This window comes from Bombus pyrosoma, linkage group LG7 (assembly GCF_014825855.1).
Source record: "Bombus pyrosoma isolate SC7728 linkage group LG7, ASM1482585v1, whole genome shotgun sequence".
Lineage (NCBI taxonomy): Eukaryota > Metazoa > Arthropoda > Insecta > Hymenoptera > Apidae > Bombus > Bombus pyrosoma.
The window spans coordinates 12,539,400-12,561,845 of record NC_057776.1 but is presented as its reverse complement, the minus strand read 5'-3'; the positions used below and the strand labels follow the sequence as shown (position 1 = coordinate 12,561,845).

General features: G+C 42.4%; 1 protein-coding gene across 4 annotated transcripts in view; it reads left to right on the top strand.

Annotated features, from left to right (window-relative positions):
* LOC122569842 overlaps positions 1 to 22,446 on the top strand; it is a 300,923-nt gene that overhangs the window by 189,358 nt on the left and 89,119 nt on the right. For all 4 annotated transcript variants that reach the window (XM_043731473.1, XM_043731472.1, XM_043731471.1 and 1 more), the window contains exons 7-9: positions 10,770 to 10,887; positions 21,953 to 22,046; positions 22,158 to 22,247. In XM_043731473.1, the coding sequence (XP_043587408.1) occupies positions 10,770 to 10,887; positions 21,953 to 22,046; positions 22,158 to 22,247 (302 nt within the window). The remainder of the gene's footprint in view (positions 1 to 10,769; positions 10,888 to 21,952; positions 22,047 to 22,157; positions 22,248 to 22,446) is intronic.

Below are 22,446 nucleotides of genomic sequence, written 5' to 3'. Positions count from 1 at the left end.
CTGAATCCCTCCATACGATTTAACATCTACTTACAACCTCGTAGTTCAAGAGTCGTTGAAACCCAGCCAAAGGATCTTAAATCAAGCTTCGGCTCGGGTGGTACACCCAACTACGCTCCAAAGCATTTCAATGACACACAAAGTGCAAAAACAGATGGAACGAGTTCCGACGATTGGAACGTTCGAATCGATATCGATACCATCGTGGTATCTCCAGCCAGCTGGATAATTATCTGACTATCGGATCTTCGCGTCGCGACAACTCTCTAAGCTCGATTACCTCGCAATGACTTATTCGCAGCGTTAATTGCGCCGATAAGCGCGAGCATACGAACGAGCATTGGTTAGTTTGTTTGGAAACTTTACTTCGTTCTGCTTTACTTGTGCGCATTTCTAAGATTTCGTTTTCAATGTACATATCAACGTGTCATGACTGAGAACTTTTACATCGTTATGATTGCAACGTTATATTTTTCAATAAAATTGTAGTGCAAACATTGTGTCTTATAGAGAAATTATATTCTATAAGGTTATATTTTGTTTAAAGTGTTTATTGTTTAAATATATCATTGCGTTTCCAACGTCTCAGAAAATCGACGGCATCGTCTTCGTTCTCCTCATTGCGATATTTTTCTTCGATCCTCCTCCGAGGAATTTTTCCGTTACGCCTCCGATATCGTTTTTCTTTCTACTTCAGTAAGTCGCTCGGAGAGTGGAATATCGAGCAGCCACGATCCGACTCTCGATCGACGATCAATATAACTGCAAGAGATACTTTCGATCGCTGCTACGAGCGCAATGTACGCCCACCCGCCGAAGACCCGTTATCGGTTGCTCTTATCACTGATCTTCGCTTCTGGAACGAGCAGTTCCTCGAAACGCCAGAACGATCTCGTTTCCTCGGAAAATCGTGGCGATGCCTGAAAAATAATCGACCGTCTGCCGGTGTTTCGAGAAGATTGAAAATGTCGAACGTCGAACTGCTCTTTCCATCGTTCGACAGGCAATATTTTCTCCACACTGACGCCAAAGGCTTCTATATAGAAGCTTTCAAGTGAAATTGAAATCAGTGAATGGAGCAATACTCCGTAAAATCGAAAGTGTAAGTAACTTTGAAGAAATCATAAAATTTAATGGCGTACGGAACGATAAACAGTTCGTTTCATCGATAGGAATACGAAGAAATTTGCAAAATTTCTATTATTATTAAGATCTATCTTGTCTTCTAAAAGATTTATAATCTTTATCATTTCGGTTCTCAAATAATACTAATGATTTCCCATAGCAGAAAATTATTACGAATCATTAATCATTCAAATATCCACTGGATACTAAAAGAAATGTTCACACAACTTCTCCTATTCTTGATTGTTCTAACAAAGCGGAACAAAAAGCATCAGCTATCACCAGTGGAAATCCCATATAGGCTGTTGTATGTACACGAAATGTAGAACACGCGCTTTCCCATAGTTGGATCCATTGAGGCGCCTTGCTCTGCGTCGAGAGTGGCGCGTTCTCCGATTAAAATTCGCTCACCAATTAGTAGTTTGATCCCGTTCTGCGTCGGACAGTCTGGTCCGCCCTCGACCCTCCGTTTCTACTCGTAAATAACGAGGATCGCGCGGGCGTGAGACCCGCCACAGGGGCTACGTCGATAGTAACGACTAGGAACGGGACGTCTGAATGCGAAAAAGCTGGCGAACTCTCGAGGAAACGGAGAAAGGCGGGTCTTCGTTCGTTTCATTCAAGCTGCGTCTCCTCCATTGCTCCAATCTTGGCTTTCCAATATCCTAGCATCTATATACATTTTCTTTCAGTGAGAGATAATAACGAGAAATAAATAAATCGAAGCGTTGCTTGGAATAGAAATGAATAGAGTTGGAGATACGAAAGACAGAATTTGATAGGAATCTAATTATCTCTGGACTCGAAACGTTAATTTGGATTTTTGTTAATGCTTGAAGTATATGCAGCGTTGCATATCCTTTTTTTTTCAATGAAGCATCTTTTTATCTAATTCTATGTACATTTCGTTTTCCTAGTATTAAGGTTTTGCGGTCATATGGAAATACCAATATTATCGAAATTTGCAACTTATTTCTCTGGTGTTCGCAATAAGAGCGATAAAATCTCGAGCCAATATTCTCATAGTACTGCGTATAGAGAAACTAATCACAAAACTAATTCTGACGAGTTTCTCAAACAAAAGCCATATAGGATCGACAGAACCTGGTATCAAGCACGAAGCCCAAGATCGTCATAGGCGCGATCCACGCAGTCTGTACGGACACGTTCGGTACACCAAGCCGCTACGTGATTATGGTTATCACCCGGCCGATTGGATCGAGCGTATTAGCCACGCACGAACTGGCCGCGCGCATTCTAGACCACACTGGCGAGCGACCGAACGAGCGTCTATATACGTATGAACGTATGGAATACTTTCAGACGAGATCGAGATGAGGATTTCTGAGAAAGTTTTCCGCCATGCTTCTAGTGGCACACGCTCGACCCGTGCGAACTCGTCTCCAGTCGCTTCTTCTACTTTGATCTTTGCCTTTCTTCGCTTCTTATCTTTTCGCGTTTCCTGCGACGCGACGATTCACTGGAATTCGCTCTTAATTGAGACTACGTTACGTACATATGTCTATAAATAAACCATACTGATATATCGTTGAACTACTTATTCTTGTTAAAATCGAGATTGACAAATTTTAGCGATGTTCGATCAGTTTACTTTAACAAAGTTCGATTTATCAAGGTTTCTTTATATGTGGAGATGACAGGCTTTCTTTAAATTTTATTGTCGCCTCGTGACTAAATTTTCGACATAAAACGATTAAAAATTTTAACAGGGTTAAGAATTTTAAGCCACTGCTTTGTAAAATATGACTATAGTATAAAATGCGACTTATCGCGTTCTTTCTCCGTACTCTTCGTACTTGGATATTTTTCATTCTGGATTTTATCGCATTTGAAATCTTTCGGTCTATTTCGAATATTTGCTTTAATTAACGTCGATCTAACCAATGCTCTCTTCAAAGAATCATCGCTTTATAGAAAGATTAGAATTTTCAGCACTCAATTGATCCATCTTCGAAGAAAATTTAAATTACAAAATGGAAAAAGTAGTGCTCGTCTTGATCGTCGATCGGATTTCTAAGAATAGCGAGAGATCCAGGAATCGATTGGTTAAGAAGGAATTCGAATCCGGATCCTCGATTTGCCGGACGATTGACCCGGCCGATTGAGCTATCCAGGTCGTCGACAAATTACTTCTTCCTAAGTCTAATGTTTCAAACGGCTGCCGCCCACAATTTCATCTCGCACCGCGAACCTTCCAGCAAATTGCCTCTCCTTTCCGCGGGTTTTCATCTCCCTGCCGTTCGTTTCGCCAAAGTTAATGATATCCTCGAGTTTCCCAGGTTCTTCGTATTTCGTCTTTCTTTTCCGTTCCGATGCAGTTTTTCTTCTCGCGGTTTTAGTCGTTGCGTGCACCGATCGTTACGCGTTTAACGAGCCACTCGGTAACGCGTTCCCAACAAATCCACCCAGAACGATCGACGGATAAAGTCAGGGCGTGGTTCCGCGTCATTTTGGCGTCGCGATGCGCGAAGGGGTCTGCCGTTAGAATGTGTTCCACGTTGGAAACCAATGGAAAGTTTCGATAGAAAATTGCCAGCTCGCTGGGGAAACTGACTTGATAAGAATTGGGATTCTGGTACAGTGATACAGTGGTACAGCGTTCTTTTTTTTTTTCTTTTTAGAGGGGCTGGAAGATTTATGGAAGTCGTTTTGGGACATGAGGTTTGCGTGTGTAAGATACATACACGATCGCTATTATTTACGATTTTCTGTTTCTTGCGAAGCGTACATTGTTGGCGTGCGGGACCTACTGTAAAGTCTCTCGAAGGCCGTGGGATCTTAACCCTTTCACTGATAAACTGTGGCTATACTCATTCGCTAGATCTGTGGACGAAGATTGGTTTTATTCGCTTTCCGCGATAGAATATTCTACAAAAACGCAGTGTTCGCGAAAATTATATTAATATCAATTTCGGGTAAGGTTTCCACGAGGTAATTTCTAGGCAATCATCGAGCGACAGGATGTATCATATTTCCGTGTGTACGAAACACGGAAAAAGCGGCATTGCGAGGCGCCGTTCGTGCTTTGCACGTCGCGCATGATCGACGAGCGGTACGCAGAAGTCGATAGTCTGTCGAAAGGTGAAAGATCGAAGGTTAATAGGGGTCGAGCGTTTTTTATCGCATTACCGCGAATATTCTGGCCTAAGTAGTGAACACGAGTTGGCCTTTGTGCGAAGACTTTCCACAAATAAGATGTTCCCCTGGGTATTAATCAACGCTTAATACGTTCGCTTACTCGCGCGAATCTGATCCGGGGATACGCGCGAGCAATTTCCGTGAAATCGTTTAACGTGAACGTATTAGAAAAATTCTAGCGCGGTGTAAAACACGAGAAGATTGCAAAGATTCCACGGATTCCGAGTCTGCGTTAGCAGGCTTGTTTGCCAACAGATCGTCAGAGTGTTTTACAAGACTTGGATTTTTTAATAACGAAAAGAGAAAATTCGATGTTCGATTCGATGATTATTTAGAAATATAATATCCATAATCTATATACAGTTTAATATTAATGTAATCTATATCTATAATCTATATATAATCCAGTATTTAGATTATAGGCCTAGATTAGATTTCTTTGACGAACGAACGATTCAGAGAGAAATCCCTCGTTCGCTAGACCGCTAATCTGTGATTAGACTTCTTCTGATTCCAGCGTCCAAATAGCTGACGCCTGGAGCTCCAGGCAATCGCGTGAAAGTGGCTGTTACTTCCGAAAACCATAAGAACAGAAGAAATCAATCGTACAACAGCAGAACTAAAAAAAGAGAAATCCTTTATTTGCTATCCCAGAATCCAGCCGGTCAAACCATGCCCACCTTCCTTTTGTCTAATCCCAATTTTTCAACGACAGACTCTTAAAACTAATCTCTAGATTAAAAATAAAAAAAAAAAACTGATAAAAAGAAACGAAAGGAGAAAGAAAACGAGGAAGGAGAAGGATAGAAATATGCTACGTATGAAATCGTCAAATTTCACCTATTAATTTTCAAAATTCATCGACTCGGCCGTCGAAGCGATCGGGCGAATGGAAGGAAACATGATCCAAGCTACCTGTCCGTCGCGGTGTGATTATAATTGCAGATCTGGCATTCAGGATCGGCATTAGCGAGTAGTGAAATCTTCGTCGCGATTCACCATGAGAAACGTACAGGGGAATCGATTATTCGGAGAGAGGTGCGCGTATTGGTGCCGTTCAACGACTAATTAAGCGATTATAGCGACTCTCGAGCGAGCTAACGAGTGTTAATCCGCAGCCAAGTCGTGGCCGATAGAGCCAGCGCAGGGTCAGCTTGAGCGCACGCTCGCGCGAGCACCGCGATAATTTTACTTATCAGCGTGTTTAGACGAAGCCCCCTCTTTCCAATGGAAACGATCTTCCTTTCTCTTTCTCCCCGTTTAGTTTCCTCCGTCTATTAGTCCGTCTTCAATTAAAATCAATTTCTTCGACACGATGAAACTGAGTATTTGTACTCGAGGGCGTTTTCGAGTTACGACGCATGAATGGCAATGTCGATGAATTGGTAATAGGGATAATAACGGTGCCTCGAGAAAAATATCGGAGATGATTTTCTATGTCGCGATGAATGTAACAGGAAACGAGCTTTCAAAGAATCGGTCTTGCGTTGATTTGTTTCTTCTTGAAATCGTGGGTGTCATCCTCAAATAGTACTCTTCCAAGATAAATAGGTTCAACAGGTAGTATTAAAATACAAATGACTCGATTAATTAAGGATAGCTTGGCAATTGAAAAGCATATTTTCACCCTCGTAAAACGGTTTTGCGGTTAAAACAGATCTTTGCCTAAATTCCATTTCTTCGATTAAGAGTATGAAATTGCAGAAACAGAAGAGTATGAAGTCGCAGTTTTCTTATAATCATAGCGTGCAGAGGTACGATATTGGCTGATGAATTTATTTATTTATTGATTTTATATTACCTTACCTAAGCGCGCTTCGGAGTAACGATATCGGCGCATTTCTAACCGTTAGTTAACCCGTGCGCACATTCGTCTCGTCAAAGAATCCGCCATCGAGCTTAAAAAAGGAAAAAAACACCAGGATGCTGAAAGAAACCAACTTATTAAACCTCGCGTACATTCTATCCGCTAGATCCCATGGATTTTTTCTGGCGAAAGCACATCGATTTCCTGGCTCGGTTATTCAAATTACCGTTAAACCGAGCCGCTTGAGGAATCCCTGGTAGCGCGCGTGGATCGCCGGTTACGATGGACGAGCGAGAGTCGCGCGACTCCGATCGTAACGCGCCTGGATCCTCGCGTCCGCAGCAACGGCGAGGCGCGACTAATTAAGCGATTAGCGGCTCGCTAGCGCATCGAGGTATTAATCCGTAGCGTGGTCGCGGTCGAAACGACGGGACACGACTTTGCTTCGTTCTACGAAATAGTAGAAGAAGAAGAAGAAGAGGAAGAAACGTACGAAGAAGAAGACGAAGAAGAGGAGGAAGAAGCCTCTCTCCTGGCTAGATCTTTCTCTGTTAGCGAGCGATCAACGAGCATCTGGCTCGATCGACGCCAATAATTCAACCGGGTGTCGGTGAATTACACGTTCCGCTACGCCCTGCAGCCCCTTTTCACGGCGCTCGACGTTTTCATTTTAATAGAAATCGATCGTGCTCACGGTCACAGTGTACTCGCGTTATAGCGATGGGAACTGGCGAGCTATATGAAAAAGAAACGTGGATCCATAGAGAGCTAGAAAATGAACGAAGGTGGGGGAGAGGGGGAGGGGAGATGAATCGCGAGCGTGCAATTAGAAATCGGGGATCTACGGGGCGGCAATAAATCCAAAAAGCAACACGGCTAATGGCGCACGCGTATTGACGTATCCATCCGACTATCGTTCATCTTTCTCACGAGTCGCGGCAGTACGCATCGTCCGCCTCGCGGCTACTCGCGATCTTCTCGACGCTCCCCTCTCTCGCAACCCCTTTTTTGCATCTGCATCTCCTCCTCCTACTCTTCTTCTTCTTATTCTTCTTCTTATTCTTCTTCTCCGTCTTTCTTCATTATCATCGTCGTCATTTTCTTCTTCTTGGTTTTCTTCATCTTCGTTATGTTTATTCGTTATCCTCCCTGACTTGCTTATTACTCGGCATGTGAAAAGGATAGCGGATCGAGCGGATTCCTGTCGGCATGGCGGCGGCTCGCGAGGTGGAGTGGACGCGCGTCGTGAGCATAAGTACGCTTGATTTACGCTAAAAGCCGAGTACTCGGCCCCGGTTCGTTCAATCTTTATCGAGGGGGTAATGCGATGATGATGGACGAGCGACGATTTGTAGAGGCAGAATGCGCGCCACGCCGCGTCGGTCCACGATATATGCGCCTCCGTCGTCGTGGAACGGTTATTATTGTAACTCGATCTCGGGATACGGCGTCGAAGTCGGGTAGAAAGCGCTGGAATTTCGTAGGCCTCGAGTACCATCGGGGGAAACTTGCCGACGGAATTGTTTTGGAGGGGCGCAACTGGCATTTTAGTCTGTTTCGTGGGAATCGAAAGCGATGAAGTCATTTCGCAGGGGTCGCCGACATGTTCGGCCAGATACCGTGATCGATCGTTAGAGAATCTGTCGTAGTGAAAGTGATTTTTTCGGTGGAAAATAATTTCACGTTGCGATGACTTGTTCCTGTACTCGGGAAGATTTCTTAATTTTTTTTATAAAGAACCATCACAAAAATGCTTCGGAAAATATCGTTAGATTCTCCAAAAACAGTTCTGAACTATAGTTTTAACGATTTTCGTATTAGATGTAATGGGCAAAGTTCATGAAATTTGTGTGTTTTAGAAGAGCAGGAGGATTTATAAATTCATTGGCCAAGAGGGGTAAATCCTCTCTCAAACTCTAAGGGATTACAGCAGGTCTGAAAGGTTTTCATTAAGAGAGAACCTCAGTGTCCCAAAAGTTTGATCTTCACCAATATGCTTTCACCTCGTAACATCCAACCCACGACTTCTCTCCATTATCCATTCTAATTCGCTTCATCTCACTCGTCAACCCTCCGGAGGTTTTGTCCGGACGCAAAATTCCTTCGATAAACGTCCATCTACCTTCCTCCTTCCTCTCTGAATCCTAGCGAACGACTGCGAACGCAAATGGGCGCACGTTTCCACGGAAATACGTGAACGGTCGCCGAAGGCTGCATAGAAAATCGGGAAGCGACCGAGGGAAGAAATGGGCACGGTTAATCGTGTCGTAAACATCGAGAACGGTGCTAGCCGACGTGATTTCTCGAAGCAAGGAAATGCAAGATCGCGCTGCCCGCCGCGACCTTTTTTAACGATCCGGCGCAGCCGCTCGGATTACCATAACCGATCGATTACCGAGCCTACTACGAGCGCGGAGCGGTTTCACCGCTCGATGAAGACGTTAAGGTACGCTCTAGGACTGCCTGCAGCCCAAGGAGGCCGGCATCGTCTTTATGTCACGAGGAGCACCACGAGCGTTTTCACACATCGCGCCTGGACAGTGTTCGTGAGCCAGACTTTTTTCTTTTTCGTGGAAACGCTTGGATACGTAACATTATTTCCGAGAAATGCCCGGAAGAACATGATCGTTTGTGCTAATACAGAAACAGGTAGTTGCGCGTTTATGGAGACTGATGTTGTGTTTCTGGAGACGCGTTTCGTGATTTTCAGCAATAAGGAAGACTTAACGATAAGAATGTCAAAGGAGTTGAATCGTAGAAAGATGAAATATTCCAGGATAATTTTGAAGGCGAATGTGTGTATCACGTAGCATAAGCAACAGCAATACGAAGCTTTAGTATTAGGTTGTCCGAAAAATTTCTTTCGTTTCATAAAGTGATAATAAATGAACAACGGTTTTTACTTTATATTATTTTATCGAATTAGGTATGATTCATTTCGTTCTATTTCTATTATTATGTTCGTACATAATTCAATAAACTAATATAAAACAAAAAACATTGTGCGTCTATTATTTTCTTATAAAACGAAAGAAACTTTTCGGACAACCTAATATATACGTACTAAAAAAATTTTAAAATTCCATTTTTTTATATCGATGCTTGAAACGAAAAAGTATTTTTCAATTTGTTCAATTTGTTAAAGTTGTCCTTCTACATCATAGGAAATTTCTTTTTTCCGGAATTGATGGAAGGAAATTTGTCTTTAGGTAATCAACGAATCGGTCTTTCCAAATTAGAAAAGTTTCATCTTTATAAGCCCAAGCCTGCTATTCGACCGTCAAAGGGATTGTATACTGTACAACACGTGTTACATGTCAAAAGTGTATTAACACTGGTAACCCGGGAATTCGCAAGCGTACACGAGTTTGCCCACTGGCATTGGGCATTATCATCGCCTTGCCATGTAATCGCTTGTATAACTTACGCCACTATGAATTATCATTAACGCCCTGAGCGATCACCCTCGGGCAGATTTCGAGCTGTTGCTCGTGTGTTCATTCGTAACGGCACGCGTCAGAGGCACGTGATCACGCATGTCAGTCAGCTTTCCAAAAGAGACAAGTTAAGCTTCTCCGGTTTCTTCTTTTCAATAAGAAGATAAAGAATCGTTCCATCAGAAATTCGTACGTTCTACGCCGAAACTTACTAATATCAAATTATTTTTATTCTTTTCGATCCATTTCTATCCTTTAATGTTAAAAAATATCTCAAAGGACGAAACACGACCAAATGTTTACTGAGATGCGTCATTTCTCGATTCAATCCTACGTCGAACATCTTTTTAAAACATTGAAAATAACTTTCGCTTGCTAAAATTCGGGCAAAACTAAAATATAGAAATTCGAGGATTACAGAAAGATCGAACGTCCATCTAACTCATACTCCCATATCGATCGCAATTGTTGTCATCGAGTGATGAAAGCAAAACCAACTCTAAGGAAGAACGTGGTTGAACCGTCCAAGATCGTATCGCTCATATATCGAGTCTAATCGGTGAACAACGACAAGATCGCGAGGTAACATCGGTCGTGCGTCAATCGAACGATCCGATCGACGGCGGATAGCGTCCATGTGCATCGATATCCGATTCCACGTCGCGTTCACGATTAAGACAATAAGATTTTACGACGTCCTCTATTTCATTTGTCGCTGGTTATACCAACGATTCGATCTCGGCCCGTGTTTGGCTATTACATTTTCATCGATGTACGGAGTCAGCAGTCAAGCAGTCAAGATTTTACCGGAAGATGACCTACTCCGGGTGGCGCAGATAGGCACGGCTAAAAGCCGATCATTTAATAACTTATACGCCAGTTCTCGATTACGATCGACCGTGGTGCCAGCCCGAATCGGATCACGGTCTGTAATCAAATGCTGTTACCGACTTTTATTACGCCGTTAATGCGGGACGATCGGTTCGTGGATTGGCTCGCGAATGCGTCCTGTGTTCCTTGCTGCGTATTTTTCAGTCACCAGTGCCTCGGTGTGTGTATGTGTGTGTGTGAGTGTGTGTGTGTGTGTGTGTTCATTGTGCCGCGAAGAGTAGAGAGGAAAGTCTTTAATCGATACGGTAAATTCGACCCATCTCGAAGCACATCGTTAAGCCTCCAATGTGTTTATGGGTTGCACGAACGATTTCGAGGGGTAATTAATTTTTCGAACTTCTGTGTTACAGGTTGCACGGATGCCTACGGCAGACCCGTTCTCGAGTTCGAGGACGAGCCGACCAGAAGGGAGACTTTGTCTGTTAAGGAAGTGTCGTCGTTTCTACTCTACCTCGCCCGTTTACCCAGGTAATTACGTGGCTGGCTTACTTTTGATTATTTGGATGACAAATTTGTTATTTCGCGAAATGAACGGACCATTAAGTTATGCAATAAATAACAGGAATTTTGCAGCATGTACAGTCTCGTTTGCATCGTCACGTAATGACAAATTAATTTCACGCTAGCAGAATGAAGTTGACACTGGTTAACTATTTACGTTATAAAGGAAAGTAAATTGTGCCGTATCTGTAAAATGTCAAGTGTCGGGTGAGTTATGAATGGGAGTGTTCATTAGGTGAAAAGGAACAAGTATCTGTACCGGTAATTAATCACCGGTGTATTTTCTTTTATTTTCAACACTTTTTCCATCTTTCTACTAAGTTTCCTATTCGCTTTTTACGAAACCCCGGTTGTACCGAGTTCCATTACTACTAACAAATTATCTAATATCTTTGTATCCCACGATAAGGAAACTATGTACAAGCAGACTGTAGAATATATCCAGAAATAAAGACATATTTCGTTACAAGCTACTAGATAGGAAATAATAATTCCAACGTGATACTTCGATAATCGATTTCCGATATTCGATAAGTACTCGCTATGCAGCATCGCCATCCGTATCTTTTACGCGTTACGCTCGAAATCAAGGATATATTGCGATGACCGCTTTTCTCGGCAATCACCGTGGAATAATAACGGCGATTCATTAATCCACTCGGCGAGGAACGAGCTTTCCAGCCGGACGAACATGATCGACGACGGTTTCCGTAATAATTATAATTTTCCATGGCCGCGACATCGACGACACGCCCACCGTAATCACGGACAAGGTGCAAAATCGCGACTTGAATATCGTGCTTCAACTACGAATTTCCTAGACGTCAGAGCATGGCCCGTCCCGCGAGACAAATCGTGACGCGGTTATTAATTAACCGAGGGCGCGACGTTTTTTCTAATTAGCCCACTGGGCCGAGGCTAATCGGAATCCAGTTGAAAAATGGCTATCGTCGGTAATTACCGTGCTTGTTGCCCGATAATTCAATTACGCTGATAAACGACCGGCCTTATCGGGATTTTCAATCAATTAATCGTCTCGAAGGACTAACGAGGACCTTCCTCGTTCGACGTCCTCTTCACGTGGTTCAGAGTTCGTGAAATTTGTATGATACTTCGACCACGCGTCTACCAACGTCGATCGTTAGAAAGCTTGCTGCTTCACCGACTGACTTTAATGGTGTCATTAATATTTCCACGAAAACTCTGTCACAATGTCCGTACGTCGACCGTGTTGTTTGCATAAATTCCCAAAGGTGAAACTCTGCCTACGTACAAACGTTCGTAGAAATTAATTTCCATGTTCCGCGCGCTGCCTTCTATTCTTCTCTGTCGAAATTGCGAGTTATTATCTCGCGATTTCACACCATGTACACATTGTATTTACTAATCGCTGGTAATTAAGCTGACGAACGACGAGCAGATTGTCTCTAGTCCGGCCCGTACCGAGGCACGATAAATAATCGAAACGGAGAAACAGGTGTCGCCCTTTCTCTCCAGGCGAATTCTTTCGCTGCCGCGAGCGAACTGGGCGAATTTTCGATCGTATCGATGCACGGCATTAAAACGGTGTTCACGCAGTGTTGCGAGTAGGTGAATAAAGGCCCGGTGGAACGGGAAAGGCGGTAAATCATGCGCCACTTAACGCGTCGGGGAATAGAATTTTGAATAACGATCGTCCATTATCGCGGCGTATCGAGGAAAGCGTGCAACATGAGGAAACTGAATATATTTCACATTACATAATATGTCTATTGTTCGGAGAAAGTGCATATTTCATTGATAAGAATCGAGCATAAAGCCAATTTATTTTATTGCTATCCTTGCCGTGCCGTTTAACCGAGCCGCCGCGGCTCTCCGATCGATCGAGACCCTAGGATCTCTGCCAATTCTGCCCGCTATTGAAGCAACTCCAATAGCCTGCCGTGCAATTTCCTGATCGAGAATCGATGTACGGTATGGCGATATTTTACGTATCTCTGGCAGCCGATGCGACTTTTTCATTTCGCAACGATTCTTTGATGACCACTTCGAAAATTGCGATTTCCCTGGCGAGCTTTGCGGAGCTCGACTATATCGAATTCGTGAGCTATGATTGAGAATACGAATATCTTGGATAGAGTAGACAGAATATTTAATGACAAAATTATCGAGAATTTTAAAATCTTCTTTCTTCATCCCTTTTTCACAATTAGTAGAATCATGACTTCTATTCACATACTCACAATGGGTCTCGATAGATGTTCGGAAAAGTTCCAACAACCCAGAAGCAATCTTTCTAAAAGCTACCTCGAAACATCTGTTCCTGCTGTTAATTTTGAAAGACTTGACCGATTAAAATCACATAAATTTCTTTCGAGTTTTGGATGCTCCATCTTCATTTTCTTACAAATTTATTGTCTTAAATGGCACTACCGGAACCTCGATTCAGCTATCCACTACACTGAACTTCGCTGAAAATCGCGGGCCACAAGCTTTACAAACGCAATTCGATCCTTCCGCCCGATGAACATCTAAACGAGCAACAAAACAGCTTCCACCCCATAAGCTTCGTTCCAAAAGCGGCAGCAGGCCGATGAATTATTTAGTACCAAGCCGGCAAACGAGCACGATACCCCGGCAGCGAGCCGTGCCGCGACCGTAAACGCCCTGGACGCGTTTTTTTCCTGGCCGGTCGATCGCGATTAAGAACCGTTTCGATCGGGACGAGCTCTAAGCCTTCTGGTCGATTGTCAGCGGGTCGGAGGAATCGAAAGGCGATCGTAAAGGATGTGGCCGAGTAGGATTCGCGAAGCAAGGTCCTCTTCCTCTCGAATCGGCCGCTCGTTTGGCCGCGTTCGCATGCTACCCAGCTCGTAAAACATATCACGTACGATAGCCACGGCAGCCTATTGCGGTATCGTCAATCGTGCGGCTTTATGATGCCCCGTGCAACCGGACGAGCAGCAGAGAGAAGAAACGATATTCCGCCCCGGGGCTCTCCTCTTGAGAAACGTCCTTCTATCTTTCGATATCTACTCAGCCGTTTCATGCGCGCGGAAATGGGAAATTCGAGGTGAATGGCCTCGTCAGAGCTGTGTTTTGCTGAAATCTTTCGGCCTTGTTAAGATTCTATTAAGATCAATTTAAGAGCTTAAAAGACATTGGATGTTGCACAAGGTGAATAGCGAATATCGACAAGATCGAAGGGCTAAAAAAATAATATTTACGTCTTCTTCAAGAAAGCGGTTTTTCCAATAGAGTTGGAAAAACATGTGAAAATAAATGGTAGGAATTAGATAGAAGAATTAGTTTCGCGTGTCATCGAGAGGAATTTTGTGGCATCCACGGTCGGAATTATGCGGAAAATCGGAGGTGAGCTCGAATCGCGAGACAATCATTACGAAAGAATTCCGAACAGCGATGTTCTGCGAGATTGGACATAATAAACGCTTAATAACATGCGTCGTGAATGTAAAATACATGCAATTAATGCCTCGTGACGGCGTTTTCTCATGGCGAATGGGAATGACTTTACGCGAAATTTCAAATATCAGGTCTGGAACGCGTCATCGCGCAAATATTCCGTCAATATACATAAATAATGTTCGAACCGGCAGTTTTCCCATGCATTTTTAAAAGATTCTTTAGGAGAGAGTTGTGAGAAGAAGTAAATGCAAAAATAGTGCGAGAATACTTTGATATAATACTTTGGTATGCGGCTTGATACGAAACTTCCTTGATGTTCCATAAAGTTAGAAGAATCTTTTAACGCAAAAAAACGACCAAAATTTTAATGAATTCCCGATTAACTCCAGTTAATCGAATCTATCGACTTCAACGTGATTTCCTATTACGTAAACGAAAGGTAATAGGAAATAGGAAGAATCAACGAACTCCATTTATCTGAATTATTTGTCCCACGGCGCAAATTCAGGTAGATGTATAAAAGTGAAATCGCCAAAACCAGCCATCAATTATCATTACCTCATTACTAGCTACTTATTTCTACATATACTGAAGGTATAACAGAACAAACCAACCAACTCAGGATCCACGATCGAACGTTTCCCACGATCATCGGAGACAATCGAACACGATGGTGCGTTTTCACCTGATGCATCCCCGAAACGGGTACGCGGAAGGTCGTCGGGGTTGCGAAAGTTTCTGGTCTTTACGCGTGTCCATTATTGCCGGTCGTCTATATTCTGCAGTAGCGAAGAGGAAAGTCGCGAGTACCAGGCGCCGCGCCGTTGGAATTCGCCGACGAAAGCTAACAGTGTCATAATGATCCCCTGAGCGGAACACGATCCCCATAAATCAACGTACCGGTTACGCGGGATTCATTAGCGTTTTTCCTCGTTTGTCACCTTTTTTCTGGCAGTGTGGCGGCGCGCGGCACAGTCTCAGTGGGAAAGCGCAAAACCGACGTTGACATAGCGGTAGGCCAATCTATCGATGGCGGATTACTTCGCGGATACAAGCTGCAGATTATTTATTGATCGTACGACGACAAAACACGGATCTTGTGTGAAACTCTGAATTTTCACACGTATTTTTTACTTTCTATTTCCTTTTACCTAGATTAAGTCTGCTTTGAATATCGTGTTAATTGTTGGATGTCTGTCTTACGTATGTAGCGGATGATCGATCACTCGGAAAACAAGTTCGAAGCAGACCCTAAATAAAAGATAAAAGAATGAAAAATGCGTGAGAAGCTAATCTCTGAATTTTCACATGAAGATACATATATATCTTTTTTATTCGAGTTCAACTTGCTTAGGTGGTTTGTAAGGTATTTTACGAAATGGTTGATCAAATTCAATGACGTGGAGAGAACAGTTTTCTCTTGGGGTCGATTGAAACGCGGCGATAATTAATATACATCCGAGATAATAAGTTCTGATGTACGTGATTTCATGTTTCTTATGCAAAGTGACATACTTATTACTTGATTGATGAATTGTTGGGAATTTTGTTTCCGCGGATATATGTCCGATATATCGAAACATCTTTACTCGTTAACAAAGTTAGTTAAATCCCTTTGATAAACATGTTTAATAAATAGCAGAATGATAAGTGGCTTCTAGTTGATGAATACAAAGTTCAATCTGTCGAATTCAAGATATTCATACAGCTGTTTATTGATTGAGATTCTTAATACCGGTAGGAGGACGCTTTCAACAATTAATCAGTAAGAAAAACAAATCATCCAAGCGTCGATGAAAAACGTTCAACTCCTCTAACAGTTACCATAGTACGGAAAAAACTTGTCCCACATTTTCTACTTCACTGAAAAATCCACCTGGCGTAAATTGTCACGCATTAATGGAACTTGTTCGTTAATGAAAGAAAGCTGTGTGTCAAATGGACAGTCTAACTAGGAGAGGTATCATTTATCGTATCAACGTTGCAGCGATAGCAGAGCGCCTCTGTTAATTACCGGTTGTCGCGATTTATTGGTCCAAGGTCGAGGATTTTCACTTCTATCAGCTGCTTCCTAGATTCTGTGGGCGAAACCTGTCGCGTGGCTAGAACAGGAAAAATTGGATCGTGCTTGCACGAAGAACACGCCTCGATCTCGTGGAGATCGAGGGTGAAGTGGCGAAAGTTCTGAAATACGCCACGTGTCCTTGCGAGATTGCGGTGCATTCGCGATTTCGATCGTCTATTTGTTCGCAATCCTTTTGTTTATTCGCACTTTCTTTCGTCTATACTTCTTTATTTGCATATTCTCTTTGTTTACAATTTATATTTATTTCATCTGTCTGCATCTACTATTTATCATATGTCAGACATCTTCGTTTGCAACTACAATTTGTTCATGTGCATCTAACTCACCACTTAAATAAAATTTTCGAAACATTTTCAAACGTAATTAATAAACGATCCATCGTATCAGTACCTATACCTAGCAAAATTAATCGAATCTTTAAAATCCCGTCACAAATGAAATTCCTTTCAATCCTCATATCCCAGCTACTTAATAATCCGCATCGAACTCTCCTAACAATTAGTCGGCTCACCGACACGATAGCGGTTTAAACTCAAAACTATCCGTACAGCTGGCACCTCGTCGCATATCGCATATCGCTCGAGAGGGAGTCACGAAGTCCGGAGATTGCACGACGATAGGATCGCGGGGGATCTGTTGGCCGATCCAGTTGTGCACCTGACCGCATTTCTGCATGAGTTATGGACGTGCATCAATCCTTTTAGCCAAGCTCCTACCATCGGGCTCTGATCGTCCCTCCCGCGTCTCCCGGCCACCCTCGTGTTCGATGGTAACGAGTAACGGGTTCGGCGAAACGTCCCTCGTTGCTATCTCGCTTTTCCCCGCGGGACCAAGATCTAGAACTGCAGTTTGTCGACCCACTTCCAAGATCGTATCAGATATTCGAGCATCTCTTTTCCTACCGTTCGCTTGTTTTCCTTCCATGTATTATATCCTTCTCTATAATGTTCTTTCTCTACTTTTGTTCGCTTCGGTTGCTTTGACTCTGTTTCGCCGGATTGTTAAGCACCCCTGTCGTTATTCAAGATTTCGAGATTAGGGGGATCCTTTCTGGTCTCTGGATGCCGATGGTGGAACGCTGATTTCTTCAAGTGGCGGTGCTTTAGATCGTAGTGAATTTGTACTTGTGTGTGTAGATCGATAGAGCAAGAGTGAAGTTTTTGGGTGCTAGGGTCGAGACATCGGAGATACAGGAATTTGGGAAGCGCATCTGGAAATGCCAATCGGACTCTTTAGTGGTCGTAGTTGATTGAGTTAATGATAGGTAATAAAGGAAATCGCTTCTATGGGAAATATCGTACGAGGCTATAGAATAATGGGAAACGGTGTATCGTGTATCTTTTTCATTTATGTGCTTGGACGTGAACTTAGAAACTTTGCTATTGCTTGAACAAACAAGAGTAGAACTGGTTCATGAATTAATCCCATATTTTGTGATTTCTGAGAAACAATGAACGTCTATATACTTCGTTGACTGTTCAACATACAATATGTATACATAGTTGGCGTGTGCAGCATGATGTTATTGCATGCTCGACTGGCATAGGTGAAGTACATTGGTCAGAACACGGAGTTCTGCTTCTACTTATCGAACTGTCTGTGATTTCAATGCAGAGATTTGTATGTTGATTGGTCGCTACAGGCATATTAAGAGCTCGACGGAGCGTTTCGCCCGACAATCGTCGTGTCAATGGGACATGAATGCCCTCTTATCGGAATTTTAAATGAGTTGATGTCGAACGACAGGTTGCACAAACGCGGTAGCCTTATCGAAACTCTATTGCGTACACCATTCGACAACTATCAAAAACGATACAATTTTTTTATATCCTTTTTAACGCGAAACACTGGGATTACTTTGAATTGGGAATATTCATACGAAAGTGTAGTTACACGTTATACGTGAGTGTAGAAGTGAAATTAACATGGAAACGCACAGTACCGTTTACTAATGAGGAAACGAATATCTGAAACGATGTGCATATAACATTAGAACGTAATAAGTATGTATATTGGCCTTAAATTTTAGCCATAGACAGATATGCGAGGTTTAATAGGTCGTAATTCTTTGAACTTGATGCTCCACTTATGAATCCCACGATGGTTTCGTATTTCGCATTTCATTTGTAGAAATATCAGTTGACCATGTTAGCAACCGCTGATTGAATTTTACTTTCACTTTCTATAATTTTCTCTTATATATCGTAAAAAAGAGAAAGAAATTACAGATAGAATAAACTAACATAAACGAATGTTGTTCGTGCTACTTATCTCCTCGATAACAATTCTAAAAATATTCAAGAATAATTCATATATCTTTCGATGCTAATGGACCATTGTCCTCACATCGTCGTTGGCAAATTTCTCTACGAAGATGATACTAATTTGCATACATTCCACGACAATATCGCAATTACGTAAAAGTTTTTATCGTTGTCACGACCTGAGAACTATGCACTCTCCTACCAGGTGTCGCGTTTCCTTTGATTGTCTTTTTCTTGCATATTAATTTAAACACTCAGCACTGAACACAGCGGATCTGTGCTGTTAATAACGCGTAAATAACTGTCTAACCAGTACTAGTTTCAGTACGACACTCTAATCGAGCTAATCAGTTTTCTACGAAACTCCAGTACCCTCGATTCTAGCAAACCACAAACTGGAGCATCGCGTACGTCGCTAGAAGCCGAATCCAAGATGATGTACATTCTTTACAGAGCACTCTACTTTTATATCAACGATAAGGATATAAAAATGAGAAGATTAGAAAAAGAAGAAAATCAGAAGGAGAGCACACCTATGAAAAGATTAAAAATTGGAAAAATTCGAGAAAATCGAGGACTCCACTGGTTTAACCCAGTCCGCACGAACGGCTGCGGTTTTAAGTACACATAGGATGGTCTATTGCGATTTCAAACACGCTATTTGACCAGTAACATCCAGGCTTACAATGCTGCTAATGCGTTTCTTCTAAGAGAGTGGGCAGTGGCGTAGCGGTGGCCGACAGTTACGATCGAATTGTAAATCCACGTGTCACAGTTACGGTGACTCGTTTACTCGACAAACGATCCTGGAGGTTAATTGAGAGCGACTCCACACGCTGCCTATAAGAGAATTTTCTATGGAAATCACGGTGACGCACGCGCAAACGCTATTTCAACGTTTGCGGTCTCTGTTTCGGAGGTTAAACGTGGAATGTCTTGGGTTAGGTTGAATTCTCGGCACTTCCATGGTTTCCTGGTTCGTTTTGGAATTCTTCTTTCGAAAGGCTAGTTACGGTTTCCTAGACAGTTGACATTTGTTTGCGGTGGCCTGGAGTTATGGATCGTAAATATTCAAACAGGTGGTTCCTCGATTTGTCTCTCAAGTGTCGATCATGTTAGGAATTGACAAGCTAATGTGATATTTCATGTACAAGCTTTTTGCAAGGGACGTAAATTTTGATGTAAATTATAGTTTTCTCTCTACATTTAATGGAAGTGCCTTTTAACGAACCTAAATCACTCACGTCTATGTTATTCCATCGTCGTCTATGCCTTGACACTGTTACTTATACTATCCAATTAGACTCCGTGTCCCTTCGTGCGATCACGAATGTAGTCACGGAAAAATCGGTTTGGCTTATCGAATCGATCGACGGTTCAGGGAAACGCGTGACTAACTATTCCGTGAGGCTGTGAACGTATCATTACCGTGCATGAGAACAGCCCGTAAATTCAATAAATACGGATTCGAGTGGAAGAGGACGACGCGAACCTGTGCTATCCGATAGGTATCGGACCAATCTTCCTGCTTACCATCGCTTCGATGAATTCTTCGAGGACAGTGTCTTTGCTGATGGATATCTTCTTACTATTATTTAGAGGATATTCAACGTTGAAAGCTATACAGGGATAGTCACAAAAAGCAGAACGTTAAAGTATTTCTATTGAGATTATGGTAAGTGTGGAATTCTGTTTTCTAATATGTTACTCGAAGATCATCGATACTTTTTTGAATATTAAATCTTTTCAAACGTTCTTGAATTATTCTACAATATATATTTGGGTCGTGTAACAAAACATTCCTCTCCGCTCTCGACATATTGAACATCGTACTCGAAGAACTTTAATTATATTTAATTAACCGTGCGAAGAATTGCACGCAAGGAAAAGTTTGAATACCGTCTGGTCGGGTTAATTCCTTGGCTGGCAGTCTCAAGAAGAAGAACGAAAGTGTCGGTGGTTGCACGATTTTTCTTTGTCAATGGAAAGGTGGTGGGGCATGAAAGCTAGCACGGCGAAACGGGGCTGGAGACGGATTAAAGCGATCGCAATGTACAAAGAACGGCATTGTAAGCAGTGCATACGCCACTGTGAAGTGGATGCATGATTACTATGTGTATGAAAAGGGGTCGAGAGACGCGGAGGGGGTTCCATTGCCACTGGAGCCGCGTGAGAAACGCTGCATACTTACGCGAACCACCCACGTGTCACAGCTTAATGCAGAGGATCGTGATACGCTTTTCCTTCATTCGATACTCTAATGTGATCCCTCGGTGCCTCGAGTGAAACGTTCCCTCTAAGTACACATGTGCATGACAGGAATGAAAATACCGGGGAACAGACTGAGTTAATTATGGGTCTCGTAGGTCTACGATCGTTCCCCGTGGGAAGATGTCAAAAAGTGCTCTAGAAAAGTTCGAGTTCGATTTCACGAAGAAGCACGCGATATATTCATGATACGTTTCACTCTTCGAATTGTTTGATTAACATTTGACGCGTTCGTGCGAATCCTTTATTCGCGTGTAGCGCCAATGATGCATACTGTTATTTATTTTACTGTTCATAAATCACAGGACACTTAGTGCACTTAGGACAGGCATAAGTTGATATGTACAATTACTGCACCGCGGATTTTTATTTATGCAAGAATATACAAGATATTCAAAGTGCAATACACTTTATATTTCATAGATAAAATAATTTTCTACTCAAGCTCCACTTTTTGAAATATATTCGTAAATACTATTAAACGAAGGTGATAATTATCGAATTATTTATCGAATGATTTATAATTTCAAAATCAGCCAAACAAGATGTTACAAAGTGAAATTTACTAACACAATCTACTATCATATTAAAAATCTGGAAAAGGAACTTGTTTGCAATCAGGGGATCGTTATACACATTAACAACTGCGATACACTTGAGAAGAAACGCAGGGAAGAAAATTACTGGATTATCCGCCACGAAGGTCAAAGTGAAACGATCGAGCGGCCCGTCGGTGGATCGGGTCGTATCTTCGAGCGCACATAATCGGCGCGCGAACGTGTCGACACGACGAATGACTCGTTTCACTCTCTGAGCATGACTCGGAGGAGAAATCGCGGCGACACGCCGCTTCACGTGGGAGATCTTGTCAAGCGTCGGACTACCGTATCACGGTGACTCACGCGTATGCACGGAATGTCTCGATAATTTATCCCGTGCAATTTATTTCATCATCTGCCAGAAACGGTTCCTCGTCATCGAACTGATCTCGTTTCTCTTCTGATTTCAGCTCTGATGTCGCGAAGAACGGATTCACCCTTCTGGTACGTGGATACGTCCCGGAGTGCTTGGAATTTCTCGACAAGGTTCTCACTCTTTTGCAGGTAAAGCAATTAATCTCGTGGTTTTATGTAATTTTTATTCTTGTCTTTATGTACGACGAGATGAAGTAAATCGGAGAGATAAGTTTGAAGGGAATGATTGTTATTTTTCAGGGACGAGTAAATGTTTCTCAAGCATTGCTTCTGCAGAACTTTGTCGCTGAAGAGTCAACCGATTCCCAGTTACCTCTGAGTCGCGTTAAGGTAAGCATAGTTGATTTTATTATCCAACTAATATTATTTAAACTAAATCGAAGAGTTTGATAATTCAAAAATTGAATGATTTTTATTCCTATTGGAAGATTCTACAGACACAATATTAACTCTATCGACATAAATTAATTACAATAATGTTCCTATATAACGAACAATCTCCATGCATACTTCAACGTGCACACTTGTC